The following is a 15,188-nucleotide window of genomic DNA, read 5'->3' on the forward strand; positions in this document are numbered from 1 at the left end:
AGTAACCAAACACTTTAAAAGCTGTAATAATTATAGAAAGCATTATAAACTATATCTAGTTTAACATTGCTTGTTTCATGATTGTGATTATTGTAAATTTGGGTCCATTATTCTCAAATATCTAACCCCTTTAATTTTTGATGTGGAGCTCATTCTTTTTTCTTTTCTTTTCTTTTTTTTTTTCTTTTTATTTTTCTTCTGCAGCAGAATTCCATTGAAACTGATGTTTGATTGGAAGGAATTTTTTTTTCATGGAAAACCAATATATGAGCAAGCCTCTGTTCAACCTTTGCCAAATGAACTGAGCCCAGAACAACTTGTTGAGTTGAATAAAGTTAATCTGTTAGATGAAAAAGATTATGGTGAATACAAGGTACATCATACCCATAAGATATAATAAAAGATAATACACCTTGATTTTCATAATCATAAACATTTTATTTTGATGTTTCATTTTGTTCTTTTACTAGTTTCTGATACCAGATTTTGACATGGATTGTCTTTTCATTGTCTGCTGTTCTGTATGAAATGTATGGCTACATTTTATGTTAGTCGCACTGGAAATTTTAAATTGCACGCTGCAATTTTAAAACTGTTATAATTTCATTCTTGTATATAACATTGATTATATTTCTCTCTTGAGTGTGTAAGATCAAATTGTTAATTGCAGTGCAATAACTTTTTAGCTAATAGGAATTTGAAAGCTAATGCTACAGCATTTGAAAATGCGACAGAAGGTAGCCAGCAAAAGCAAGTAAAATGAAATACTGTATGTGTTACGAAACCTGATAGTCTTGATGTCAGCAATTTTGACTGAAATCTTTCTAACAAGATTTGAGTGATCCGTTTATTTTAAGATGGTAATGTTTGTGAAAATCATTAAAAATGGCTGACTTTTCTTAACCTTCTGTGAGAATATAAGTAACTATTTTTCAAGGTACCTTTAAAGCTTTTCTTCTTTACATTAATGTAATCTCACAAGTGAAAGATGAAGGAAGAATATTTCCCTGCTAAAATGTATTGTAAATTTTTTTGCAAATTTCATTAATGATATTTTTTCTCGTGAAAAAAATTTTTTTATTCTACATATTTATTCTTTGCAAATAATCTGTTTAACTAGAGTATGGCAAAATCACGCAAAGTTGTTGGGAAATGATAACAATACGTATGTGCTTTTATCCACATCCTGAACCAATTGGTACATTTTGGTTTTCAGTGAGTACAAACATTTGTTACACGTTTTTGTGATTAATGTCTGACAGTTCATTTTACTTTGGATTCAATCTTAACATGTTTTTCTGGTTTATCTATTTATAAGGTCCTTGTTCAGACCATATCAAGTCATGTAATGAATTTCATGATCACTTTGTTTAGGTGAACAAAAGGTGCACATGCAAGACCAACAGGAAGGATGTACAGGACAGACAGGCAGGCGACAGTTAGTGGGAAGCACTAATGAAAAATTGTTTCAGTCATATTGTTTACATTACAGAGTCTCAGTAGTCTTTTCTCTAGATGTAAGGGCACTGAAGGTTGCAAACATTTAATGACACATTTAAAGCCTTTTTTTTGCTACCAGTCAGTTTCAAAGACATTCACATAATCATTTTTTTCCAAGGTGTTGTTAGTCTTATGCCTTTCTGAATCAGTACTCATCAAAATTTGTTATCATATGACATATGTAAAAATTGTTGGCACCAATTCATACTTAAGTCTTCTAAGAACCTAAGTGAACAGCGAATACCTTCAAAGTATTGCTTCTAGATAAAAGTCTGTTGGCAGGGGATTCTTGCCAATTTTATGCTGACTTTCTTAACCTTTGAGAAAAAGCCCAGCACAGGCGATTTGCATCTCTCAGGAATACTAAATTTACATTAGGAAAACTGACTAAAAGTTGTCAGATACATCTGACAAAATACAAGAACAAAATACAGTGCTATCAGTCTGTTGTACATTCCACATTAGTTTGAGCTTGAAAATATTTGAAAACTACCACAATTGTCAGTTGTGGCTAACCACGTAATAAATTGATGGAGTCACCCAAAACAAGCATAACAGTAGGCACCACTTTTGGTTTTGATCCAGTTTTGATCAAGATTTGACCAGAAATTATAGGACTCTGAGCTGGATACCTGAAAACTTGTTTCTGACAGGTAAGCTACTTTAGCTCAAGACAGGTACAGTCAAGCAATCTTCTGGTTAAAAGGGCAAGAAATCTGAGAGGTGAGTACTTCAAATGGGGAGCCCATTGGGAATTAATTTTTCCTACAGGTCTCATGGAATTTAAAACAACTGATCTAGCTCTGCTTGTATGTTTAAGGAAGAATGGTTCAGATAGGACAAAGATTTGGTTTTTTAAAACATGTCTTTTCAATTACATATTAAGAAGTATGTTTTCTGAGGTGGATTAGGGTGGGGATATTGTGCAACTCACAATACTTTTTTGGTTGTTTTTACTGATTAGAAATAGGTGATATTTTCATTTAGAGTGATAATAAGTTACCTTGTGTTAGTCTATCTAATGCACATATGTTCAAAGTCAACACTGATCAAGTTCTGTTAGTAGAATGTATGCTGTGGCAATATATCATTCGTGATAGTAAGTTTAGGAAAAGGTTGCATATTCTACTTGGAACACGAATTCAAAACAATATCTTTCAGCAGAACTTTGGTTGCTTCTGTTGATGGTGTTTAAATATTGACTTTATAGAATGGTACGGCTGTTTAGGTTAAAAGGGGCGTGGAGGTCTTTGGTTCAACCTCTGTGCTCAAAGCAGGACCAACTTCTGAGTCAGATAAGATTGCTCAGCACCTTGTCTAGTGAACTTTCAAGTTTTTCCAAAGATAGAGATTCCATTCTGTGCAACCTATTCCAGTGCTTAACCACTCCTGTTGTGAATTTTTTTTTTCATTTTTTTCCCTAGTTGGAATTTCTTTTGCTGAAACATTTGACTTTGCCTGTCAGCCGTTTATTGTGCACCCCAAATGAGGTGACAAGCTAGAATCTGATTGGGAATATTATTAGTCCACATATCTTCCAAACAGCTGTTTAGTGGCCTGCAACCAAATAATAATTAATAAAGATCTAGTATTATCCTGAATACTAAAATATTCTCTTTTAGCTTCTCATAGCATAAACTGCAGACCAGGACTTTTCCTAGTGTTCTAAGATCCAGTACTGATAGAGTATATATTAGAGTGGCAGAAGCAGAAGTCTGTGTCTAATTCTTTTCACTAGATCCTTCCATTCTCATTTTTCTTCCAATGTGGTTGTCAGCAAGGGTATCTTTACCAGCAAAATCCTATTAAGCCATATGCTGGTAACTCACCTCTGACAAATTTATATTGGCCTCAGAGTAGATGAACTGGAAGTTTCTACTCAGTATTTTCTTCCCTTAAAATTGTTCGAATTATATGGTGGTTTGTTTGTTTCAGGTTGTTGTTTTGGGGTTTTTTTCTCTCTGTTTGAGGAACATATATATATGTTCAAGTGTGTAAGGCAAGTATATATATTTGAAAATTTTTATGGACAAAGATTTCAAAGATTTATGTGTGATACTGAGCAATAATATTGCACAGGTTTTGCAGTGCTGAATATTAGGATATTGGGCTTCTATTCCAAAAATCTGCTACTGATTCATACTGTGGTATTGGTAAAATGATTTTTAATGTTTATGGAATTAAAAATTGTCTAGGAATCTATGAAAATTGTTGAAGGAGTACTTGTCTCTCTCAACTAGGTATTAAAGAATATCAATAAATACTTAATGATTATGACATAATTATAGCTTTTAACAAGGGTCTATTCTAAAAATATTTTAATATTTAGTACTATTCAGGTGTGGTTATTGTGCATATTGTGTTTCTGTATAAATACATGTAACTAGAAAGTTGAAAGACAAGGCATATTGACAAATTATTTGGCTGTTTGTAATTTTTTCAGAGTATGACAGGGGAATGGTGCCCAACTGAAGAGAACAGTGAAAACAAACCTCCACTTAATAACAACATATTGGGTCATGTGCTTCATAGACTGATGGAGATTTTCTATCCTCTAAAGCCCAATTCTTCACCTCCAGTATTTCCTCCGTTTCCTGTCAAAGGATGTATTTTGGGAAAACCTTTTAGTGGAAAAACTACCTGTTTAAAGTTTATTGAAAAAGGTAGAGATATTTTTCCCCCTAAAATTCTTAGAAATGTTTATTTGTGTTAAAATCCCACTCAAAAATGAAAATTGTTTGGGCAAATCCTTGCATTACTAATCTTTGAATGTCAGCTGCATCTCTGTTTTGCAAGAGTTGGCTGGAAGTCATTTATTCATTATCTCCAAAATGAGATTAACAGCACCTGAACTTGAATTTAGTGTTAATTTAGTATTCTGCATTGAGAATTTGGGGATGTTTGTTAATGGAAAAGTCTAGTGAGATCTCTATGTGATTGTAGATACATGCTGTGCAGTGGTTACAGAGAAGAGACAGTGGAAATAGCTTACATCAAAAGCCCAAATGAAATAATGCAATTGTCAGTAATAGTCTCTCGGTATGTATGCTCAACTGAAACTAAACTGAACTGATTTTTTTTGTGTATTAGTTTGCAATATTCAGGTACTTTCTGTTGATAATCTGGTTCAGGAGGCCATCCAGGCTTTTCTGAAGAACGAAATGAAAAGTGCACACAGTGGGATTCCACAAGAAGCAGAGAGTTCTGGGGAACAAGATGAGGTACATATTTTTGTTCATTTTGGGTTTGGCTCCCACAGGGATATGAGAATGAAATATATAAGAAAGAAAGCATGTTTCAACGTTTTTTACTAGATTTCAAACTTAATCCTAAATTTTGACTTACAAGACCAAGAACCAGCTAGAATTGACAGACTTGTTTTTCCTATATAATTCGTAATTCCTATATAATTCCTATATAATTCCTATATAATTCCTATATAATACGTAATACGTATATGCTTTTCTAATACATTTCTTTTCATGATTGATACAAGGTCCAGAAGAACTTACCAAAATTACCAGAGAAAGTTCTAAAAAACCTCCAGACACAAACAGCTATCAATGGAACTAAAGGTGTGTATATATTTTATTTACATGTATGGCTATGTATAGTTATAAAATTTAATTTTCATTCTTATCTTATTTGATTTAAATGGCAATTCCCCTGTCTCTTGTACATTTGAGGTAATATCCATGACATCTGAGTTTTCACAGTAGTTTCTGTAATGGATTTCCTGATTCCATACTTTCTTAGTGCTTGGGAGTAGCAAGTGCAGGCTGCTCCATGGAGGAAGGTGGGTTAGGTGACAAGGGCAATAGCAAAGCAGGAAGCGCCAATATTCACAAAGAGTCAGGATACCGACTGAAGTCAGGGCCACTGTCAGGTGCAGAGGCATTGATCAGCATGAGCCTCAGTCTGGTGACAACTATGCAGTTCTGACAGTGAAGTAAGTCTGATGTCAAGCTGGGTACTCAAGTCATAAGGTGTGGATCAGGGTTAAAATTAAGGAGATAGTATATAGGGTGCAGACATGGCTGCTACACAGCTGTAATGTACCACAGGCAGGGTCTAGGATGAGAGCTTCAGCTTCAAAGCAGTTTCCAAAAGGAAGGAAGGGCAAGCCCTCACCTTCCCTCACTTTTCTTTACAACAGATTTTACCAAGAAGGGAACTGACAATGTGGGTAGCCACCTTAACTCAAAGTCACAGAATGGATGAGGGTGGAAGGAAGATCATCTAGTTCAGCCCTCCTCTTCAAAGCAGGGACACTACAGCAGGCTGTTCAGAGCTATATTCAGTTTGATGCTGAACATCTCCAAGGATGGACACTCCAGAACTGCACTGAGCAACATGCTCCAATATTCTGTAACTGTTACAATTTTTATATTTAAATGGAATTTCCTGTGTTTCAGTTCAAGTCTGTTGCTGTTTGTTGTTTTACTTGGCTAAGAAGAGCCTGTCTCTGTTTTCTTTACTCCTGTCCCCACCCCCAGATATTTCTATATACTGATAAGATTCAGGCCTTCTCTTCTTCAGACTGAACAGTCCCAGCAGTCAGCCTCTCCTTGTGTGTCACGTATTCCCAGACCTTAGTATTTGTCAGGGCCTCGTCCAGTATATCCATGTCTTTCTGGCACTGGGAAGTTCCGAAGTGGACACAGCACTCCAGATAGGGTCTCACCAGTGCCATATCTTAATATGGTCCAGGACACTGTTGGCCGCCTTTGCTGCAAGGGCCCATTGCTAACTCACGGTCAGCTTGGTCTCCTCTAGGGCCTCCAGGCCCTTCTCTGCAAAGCTGCTTTCAAGGCCCCCAGCTGGTGCTGAAGGCATAGGGTTTTCTCTCACCAGGTGTAGGACTTTGCACTTCCCTGTGGTGAACTTTGTGAGACTCCTGTTGGCCCTTTTCTCCAGCCCATCGAGGTCCCTCTGAAGGGCAGCACAACCACCTGGATGGTCAACTGCTCCCCACGGTTTTGTACTGCCTGCAAATGCACTCTGTCTCACCATGCAGGTCATTAATGAAGATCTTAAACAATATTGGTGTCAGGTTCAGCACCTGGGGTGCAGCACTGACCACTGACCTTCTGCCGCTCTTCACATTGCTGATGACAACCCCCTGAGCCTGTCAGTTCTGCCAGTTTTCAGTCCAACTCACCGTCCACTTACCTAGTCCGTACTTCATCCGTTTGTCTATGAGGATGTTAAGGAAGACAGTGTCAGAAGTCAAAGCAAGCAGCACGTGCTGATTGTCTGTCAACCACTGAGGCTGCCACCTCATTGTAGAAGGTTGTCAGGTTAGTCAGGCATGATTTCCCCTTCACAAATCCATCCTTTCAACTCCCAGTGGTCTTCTTGCCCTTAGTGTACTTGGAAATGGTTTCCATGCATACTTCCTCCCTCAGTTCCTAGGGACCGAGGTGAGACTGACTGGCTTGGGCTTGTACGTCCCCAGTTCCTTCTTCTTGCTTTCCTTGAAAAGAGGAGTGGCAGTTGCATTCTTCTAGTCCTAGGAATCTCTCCCAGTCACCAGGACCTTTCAAAGATCATTGAGAGTGTCTTAGCAATAACATCATCCCGTTCCCTCAGCATGTGTGGGTATATGCCATCAGGTCCCATGGACTTGTGTATTGCCAGTTTATTTAAATGTTCCTTAAACTGTGTTTCCTCCAGCAAGGGTGAATCTTTCTTGCTGCGGACTTTTCTGCTAGTCTCAGGATACCTCAGTCTTGCATGTCTCTTTCAGCATGCCCACATTTTTCCTAGCCTTCCTTTTGCTGTGGAGATACCTGTAAAGGCCCTTCATTTTGCTCTTCTGACTAGACATAAGATAAGGCCCTTTCCCCATGAGAACTGTCAAGAATTGAAGCATATTTCCTGGAGACACAGTACAGTTTCCATCCTTGGAGGTTTTCAAGATCACAGTGGGTAAAAAACTGGGCAACCTAGGCTGACCTTTAACTCATGCCTCTTTGAGCAGAAGGTTGAACTTGGACTAGGTGACTTCCAGAAGCTGCTTCCAACCTAAATTAATCAATGTTCCTATGCTTCTAACACTTGTAGATCCTGTATTGATTTGTTTAAAGAACAATAATGAAGTGTATACTTTCATTACTTATCTATAGTAAAAGATATTATAGTAATAGAATTGTCAAACTTCATATTATACCTATTTTAGGCAATTGTCCTCCCAAAAAGGATCCATCTGGGCAAGAATTTACATCAGATAACAGTCAGGATGGTTTATCCAAGGTTTGTAATCCAATTTTAGCTTCTACTTTATAAAGATTCATTGGTTAAATTACATGTTGACACCCTTTTATCATTCTGAATTAATTTATTCACCTTACTGCAAGCATTTTCTGTGTGAAATATGAGAAGAGTTTATTATGAAAATCTGTTCCAATGTTTGCTGGTTAGAGGTGTACTTATTGTTAAAGTTCTATATCTTCACGTTAAACCTCACATTTATGTAAGGCATGATACATTCTGTCATTTCTGAGCTAGCAAAAACATTCCTGATCTTCCTGCTGCCAAGATCATTCATCTTATGACAAGGTTTATTTTCTTTATGTTCAAAAATACTTAATTCTACAACGTTCTCTTTGACTTCGTTGCTCACTGGAAAATACTTTGAAAACTAAGGTATAGAAGAAACCCTGTAGAACTAATGGAGTTAAATGCTGCCATAGAAAACTGTCAGTGGATTTATGGTTGTGAAAATCAGATTAATCTTAGAACCAGAACACTTTATTTTTTATTTCTTGGCCTTCATATCCTTTGTTTCTCAACCTTGTTTCTGTCTGGCATTTTCATGAGTGTAACGATGGAAATTAGTTGGAGATTTCAATTAAGTAAGGCCTTTTTTACATCAGTTAAAAATATTTTTCCTTAATAGATAACAATAAATGTCAAATATAAATAAGACAATAAACATTAAATTTAAATAAATAAATAATATATAATGTATGAAGTAGAATCATTCTAACAGTGGATGTTGTGAACATTTTAAGCATATTAGTCTTACACTGCACTCTTTCACAGCTATCTGTACGTGCCCAGCTTGGTGCCGCATCACAGAATTTGTTGAAGAAAGGAAAAAGTATTCCCGATGAATTACTAATTGACATCCTATTGGAAGCCATTAAGTATGAAATTGTATAGCTTTTTTCCTCAGTTATTTAGAATGTTATTATCTATCCTGTAGTCAAGATTCAGCCAATTCTCTTTATTAAGGTATTTTTTGAACACTGGACTCTTCTAGCTGAAAGGTGGAGCTAATTATTGAAGTTAGTTAATGCTCGTTTTATGTAAGCAGTAGAATGCTAGCAGTAAAGTCTAGCCCTAAACTATGGAAACATTATTGTATACTACTGAAGGTAAGTAAAAATATACACATGACTATAACATAGTCATTAAATATTACTAATGTTTCTATTAGTTGGAAGCTATTCAGCGTGTGCTACTATTTTTTCTTTTAGATTTTGTGAAATGCATAATCCAAGCATTCATACTTCAGCAGTTAGGTTACTTATTTTTGTCTACTCCTGTTTGACAGAAAATTGTCTCAACTACCCTGATGCAATTAGCACTTAAGTTCCCACATGAATATCATTTCAGTTATATTACTCCTATTAGTATATTTTAAATTTATGAATATTTTAAAGTTATGAAACAGATTTTGCTGTTCTTTACTTCAGTACAAAAGTTAGAGAAAATAAGGAAATTACACCTATGATTATAGTCTGTATAGTGGTTTTGAAAACTTTATTTACCAAGATAGCAACAATTGTTTTGCTTTTGTTTTTCACTTTTAGTTAGGCCTGATGTTATTTTTCTGATTTTAAATCAGCTTTACAGTTTTAATAATATCAGTCATATTCATCAGAATATTTAATACACTGAGTTCAAAATGAAAGACTGCTAGGGCAAGCTTTCCTTTAGGTGTTACTATTATACTATCAATTCACTGGATAATTCTGGTTCTTCATTTACTTCTAGCCAAACACCACCAGAGAAGGGGTGGATTGTGGATGGGTTTCCAATGACAATCGATCAGGCAAAGCTATTTGAAAAAGCCTATACAGGGCTTGATCCAGAAACAAAAGATGAAAATTGTGGAAAGCTCTCACTTGTTACAGATCCTAGAGTCCCTAGCAAGCTTCCTGTTACCTCACCTGCATTTGATGTTTCTATACTATTGGATATTTCAGACACTGTGGTACTGAAACGTGTGGCAAACTTGAAGTGTAAGTTTTTAACTACTTTTAACAAAGTAAAATGACAAGCAGATTCTGATGTATAGGGAATGTAAAGATTATTATAATACTGAAATGACTAAATTGTGAGTACTATGCAATGTAATATCAAATTGCGTATTTTAATTAAAAGTACTAAATTATAAAATACCTGTATTTTCCTCTGACAGTTAAGAAATTAGAAATTATTTAGATTTCTTGACAGCTTTCTCCTCCATCTGTAAGGCCCCTTTTAACTTTAGCTGTCTAAAAATATGACTTGGTAGGTATAAGTAACATGTTAATCCCAAAAGTTATTTACCAGATACAGCTGTAAGTTGTACTTACTGGGGCAAAATAGCTCACTGCACAATTTCTCAGCATCTCACAGTATCACTTTCATTAACTGTTCATTATCACCTTGAATGCTTCCAGATTATTTTCAATACTTTTATTTGTTTTAGTCAAAGGCAGATGGGAGGTGTGCAAGTGCATGTGTATATGCTTGTTTGTGTTTGTACTGAATTCTCACTGGAGCTGAGGTAGTAGAGTGACTGGTGTTAGTATCACATAAAACGGCAGCTGGAAAAAACACAAGTTACAACAGGTGCAGAAATACGCCTCAATACAAATTATTGTGTGTAAGTAGTATTTTTCTCCAGGAGACACATTTGGAAAGGGATGAAGGAAATTATAACCAAAGGAGCGTGCCAACATTCATTCCCTGGGAGTGCCAGCATTCATTCCCTATTGATTACTGCCTTTGTCTTGTCTTCACTTAATCAGTGAACAATCAGAAATTGTCAGTTTTAGCAAACAAAGGCAAAGACATCAAAGGCTTTTTAAGGGCTGTTTCATTTCCAGACCACACAGTTTTAGTTGCCCTTACACACCTTGGCAAAACTTAAGTTCTTTTCATTAATATGACCCATGTTGTCCAAATTATAAGGAGGTTCCTCTTCATTGTTCTCACTGCAGCACTTACATGGCACATAGCTTTAATTAAAGCACCATTTACCTTTAACTTTTATGTGTAGGTAGGAGTGAGGATAAGGCAAAACCAGTAGAGCTTCTGCTGACAAGGCGGTGAAGATAAATGTATATACACTTGAAATATTTGTTAATTTAAAGACCTTGTGTTGCAGAAACACTTTGAAAATGTGATAATACATGATAATACAATATAATCTCAGAAATCCAAACAGAATTTCTTTCATAAGATGTATCGTGGTGATAGAAAGAGTCAAAAGAACAATTAAAAAAATCATAAATCTATAAAAAATGGCTTATTCCTTAATGAATTAAAGTCTTTTTTTTTAAGTTTAGAGAAGACTCGGAGAGAAAGAGTACCTTGACTTCCAGTGCAGTGGAATATATACCCACTGCTGTGAAAAGGAGTAGTTACTTCAAGGAAGATTCAAATTAGATTTGGAAAATCCCTTCTAACTGTTAGAATAGATAAGCCTAAAATAGTCTGCCTACAGGAATGTTCTCTCTATACAGCTGGAGATTTCTGTGACTGCAAAGCATCCTTCAGGAAATATTACTGGTATAATTGGCTATGAATTTAAACAAAGGAAGAGGCAAGACACTGTCTTCAGGTCCTTTCCAGCTTAATTTAATATTTGTATGATTTTCTCTTGACTTTTCCTTTTTTTTAAGGAAGTTTGGTACCCAGTTTTTAAATGCAGAAATGTAAGATCAAGAAACACTGAAATTTTTCTTTTAATAATTACCTTACTTTGGGCGAATAACTGCTTGCATAGTTGCCTTTTTCAATATATGCTTATATATGCTGTTTTCCACACAGCAGATAAATCAAAATCATCTCAAACTGAACAGGAGAACAACAATACAAATTCAGATTCTGATATCCTAGAAGAGAAAATTGACTTAGCAAGGGACCAGGTACTACATAGGTATGTTATATGAAGCACAAAAAAATTGCTTCAGACAGATGTTTAGGGATATAATTAATCTGAATCTCATATGGTAGTACTGATATGCCTAATGTTAAGCATTTCTTTAGGAGTTTCTCTAATGTGGAGCTTAAAAAGTACTTTCATTTTTGGCACAATATAAATAATCCTAGAAAACAAGAATCCATGTGTTTTGCTTTTCCAGGGAGATTTTCTTTTTCAGATATATATATTGCATGAACAATACGTATACATATGCATATCTATATGCATCTATGCATACATATATCTGAGGTATGTCATACAACATGTGACTGCCTCTTGAGTGAAAGGCACTTGAGTTACAGATTTTCTAAAATTATGTCTTCCACTTTTACATTTATGAAAAAGTTTCATATTTTTTATTGAATCATTAGATGTTTAACTTTACATAGACCAAAATCAAGTCAAGATTTGTTTCTAAATATTTGATGCTATTACCTATTACAGACTATTATTATATTGATTATTATTGTTTTAGTTGTGATATAAGAAAGTAGGTTTAGCTTGTGACAAGAAAGAGTAAGGAATATATGACTAGTTAACAGTAGGATTTTGAAATTTTTCCTATGTTGAAAATGAAGGGGTTGATGTGAATGGAGTATAATTTTGCAAAAAATGTTGCATGGATTTGTTCTAGATTAAATTAGATGGTTTGCTTTTTCTTTTGTTTATTAATTTGGATGGATTATTATTCTATTAATAACATGGAAAATTTTTTGTTTTCCATTAGTTAGATTTTAATTTTATACATTATTATGATTTTTGTAGACTTTCAGGCTTTCTAGACATGTGGCCAAAATTAGAGAAATGGTTTTCAGGCCATCAGAATATTCTAGTGAAAGTCAACGCAGAGACAGAAGAAAGTCTTGTGTGCCAAACAGTGGAAGAAATTATAATGGAAGAAATTGCAAAAACCCAGAATAGAAGTAAGTTTTCTGGTTCTTACTTTTTACAGTTCAGTCAGAAAATACTTTGTTCTTCATAATTAATAACTGACATGTGAAAACTATATGGAAACATACATTTTCACTGGCCATGCAAGACTTTGGGGATGTGTGAGTTAGTGACAAGTGCACTAGAACTCTGAACTTTTTGTTGTGTTTTTACCATTTCAGAGGATGTGGACCAATTTCATATAACTGTAACGATCATTTAAGAAAAAGTTTTAAAATAATTGAAAGAAAATGTAATTTGGATTTATTTAAATTCCATGAAGTAAAGGATTACTAAATCAAATCCTTTCTTCCTGGTTTAAATATTACAGCTAGCATCTACGCGATATGGGATAGCTTAACGGTATAAGAAAGATTAACTTGGCATTATCAACATGTATTCAATTATCATCAGCAGCTTAAAAACATGGATAACTTAGAGTGGTTTTGATATGTGTTTTGGTGCATCTTTATTCCATTTTTCCTCTTAATGACCCAAAATGAAGAATAATTTAAAAATTAAGAAGGAAAAATGATGAAGTATCCAGGGGAAAAGATGCATGAAGTGAACCAGGATTAGTAGACGTCTGAGTAACCGGTTTTTTTCTTCATAATTATTACATGAAAGTCTTGATGTGTCTTCTGCCACCAAAACAAAAAAACAAACCAAACCAAAACAGAAGTATTAGCTTGGAAAGTACCTGGAAGGCACAAACAGTAAAAAAGTTTAGAGTACTACTTCTGCACAAGGTTTCCACTTCATGAAAAATTCTTGGAAATACCATACCTGACAGAAAACTGGATGGAGCATTTTTGGAGAACTACCTGGTTGGAACTGGTTTGTTTATGTGCTTGTATGTAATTCAGAGTGCTGCTGGAGTCAACAGCAAAATTCCTATTGATTCAGATGTAGTTGAAAATTTGTGGTTAGAGTTCAGCTACCTTTTAGAAGTATTGTAAGGGCTATTTACTTCCTATGGAGAAATCCCTGTGGCCAGTTAATAATGTCAGATTTCATGTTTACTTTGATAGATTCCCAGATGTCCTTCACTACTAGGTTAATATAAGCAGAACAGAGGTGTGAGAAGGTCTATTAATTAGTCAGATGTCAGTAGCATTCTAGGAATGACACGGTAAACATAAATCCAGAGACAGGTTCTCAAAATGTTTAGCAGAAGCTGAAGTAGTTAACATATTTTATGTGGCCAACAGTTTTGTTCTTTTTATAAACTTAAATCAGGAGAATGAGAACAGTTTTTCCATTGAAGCACCCAGCAAGATAGTGTTTTTCAGATGCATATTTGTCACACTGAAAGTAAAACAAAACACATCTATTCTTTAAATGTTAAGCTTCTTCCAAACAAAAATATAAGACTGTCAGTTAATGCAGACTTCTTTATTTTCTTTGAATATTTTCAAATCTGCAGCAAAACTGGCCAGAATTCATGCACGATTCTGAGCGGTTAATTAATGTTAACTTAAAACCCTAGTTGTTGTAGGATCCTTCTATGGCCACTGAGGAGATGCTGGTATCTTTCCAGAGGTCAGTACAGATCCTAGGGTTGAATCATTTTCTGAAGCTGCTAAGTACATTCAGTATTTTTTTGCTATACTATAAGATAGCAGGGTTAGTTTTTCACTGGGTTGTTCTCTACCACATGACCTTTTCTGTTTCTTTTTTCCCATGCATCATCTTTCATACTTCCCAGCTTCTCCTCAGAGTAAGGTGTATTCTCCATATTAGGCCAGATTTAGCTCAATTTATCTGTTTGTTTCTTCTTAAATGTTTGTTTTTCTTGATTCAGTCTTTCCCAAGTCTGGCATGGAAGTGTTTACAACTGTTCTTTAATTAAGCAGGGAGTCCTTGAAATCATGATAGTTATAATGAATCTCAGAATTGTATCAACACCACTGGCCTTGGTTTACCTGGTAAAGAATTTGTTTCATATATATACATACTAATTCATTATCTGCCTGTTTCTTTCACAGTGATGGTTTTGGAACAGTATCAGTCCTGCAAAATATAAGCTTAACTGGAAAGCAATTTTATAACTCTGACATCACTGATTTGATCAGTGTATTTTTTGATGAACACCAAAGTAATGAAATAACAAATCTGTTCTATTATTTTGAACTTGTCAAATACACAGATATCTAATTCTGTATATTGATACTTAGAATACATTTTAAGGTACTAATTTTACATTCATATGCAAGGGTCTGCTCAAGAAATACCACCAGGTGATAAGCTTTTACCAGTTACACCACAAGATCTGCTTCCTCCCATTCCTGTGGAACTACCACCAATTGAACCGGGATCAGATCAATGGATTTATGTAGATGAACCACTTCCCAAGGTATGTTAGTTTGTGATTAAAAGTCTTATATATCAAAGTATACTTTTTTCTCATTTTTTAATGCGTATTCTACCTAAACCTTTTGTCCCATTGCATGTTCTTTTTGTAGTATTTTTCAATGAAAAATAAACTAGTACTACGTTAAACAAATAACAGTTGCTACTAAAATACATAAAATTATGAAAGTTTAAAATTTTA

At 34.9% G+C, this 15,188-nt stretch overlaps 1 protein-coding gene across 1 annotated transcript in view; it reads left to right on the forward strand.

The window, feature by feature from the left end:
- SPEF2 (sperm flagellar 2) overlaps window positions 1-15,188 on the forward strand; it is a 58,863-nt gene that overhangs the window by 23,248 nt on the left and 20,427 nt on the right. Inside the window, exons 10-19 of the mRNA XM_080372163.1 lie at window positions 205-373; window positions 3,944-4,163; window positions 4,591-4,721; window positions 4,997-5,075; window positions 7,682-7,755; window positions 8,548-8,651; window positions 9,505-9,752; window positions 11,551-11,659; window positions 12,470-12,627; window positions 14,851-14,990. Coding sequence (XP_080228289.1) covers window positions 205-373; window positions 3,944-4,163; window positions 4,591-4,721; window positions 4,997-5,075; window positions 7,682-7,755; window positions 8,548-8,651; window positions 9,505-9,752; window positions 11,551-11,659; window positions 12,470-12,627; window positions 14,851-14,990 — 1,432 coding nt within the window. The remainder of the gene's footprint in view (window positions 1-204; window positions 374-3,943; window positions 4,164-4,590; window positions 4,722-4,996; window positions 5,076-7,681; window positions 7,756-8,547; window positions 8,652-9,504; window positions 9,753-11,550; window positions 11,660-12,469; window positions 12,628-14,850; window positions 14,991-15,188) is intronic.

Source organism: Falco punctatus (assembly GCF_963210335.1).
Source record: "Falco punctatus genome assembly, chromosome: Z".
Taxonomy (NCBI): Eukaryota; Metazoa; Chordata; class Aves; order Falconiformes; family Falconidae; genus Falco; species Falco punctatus.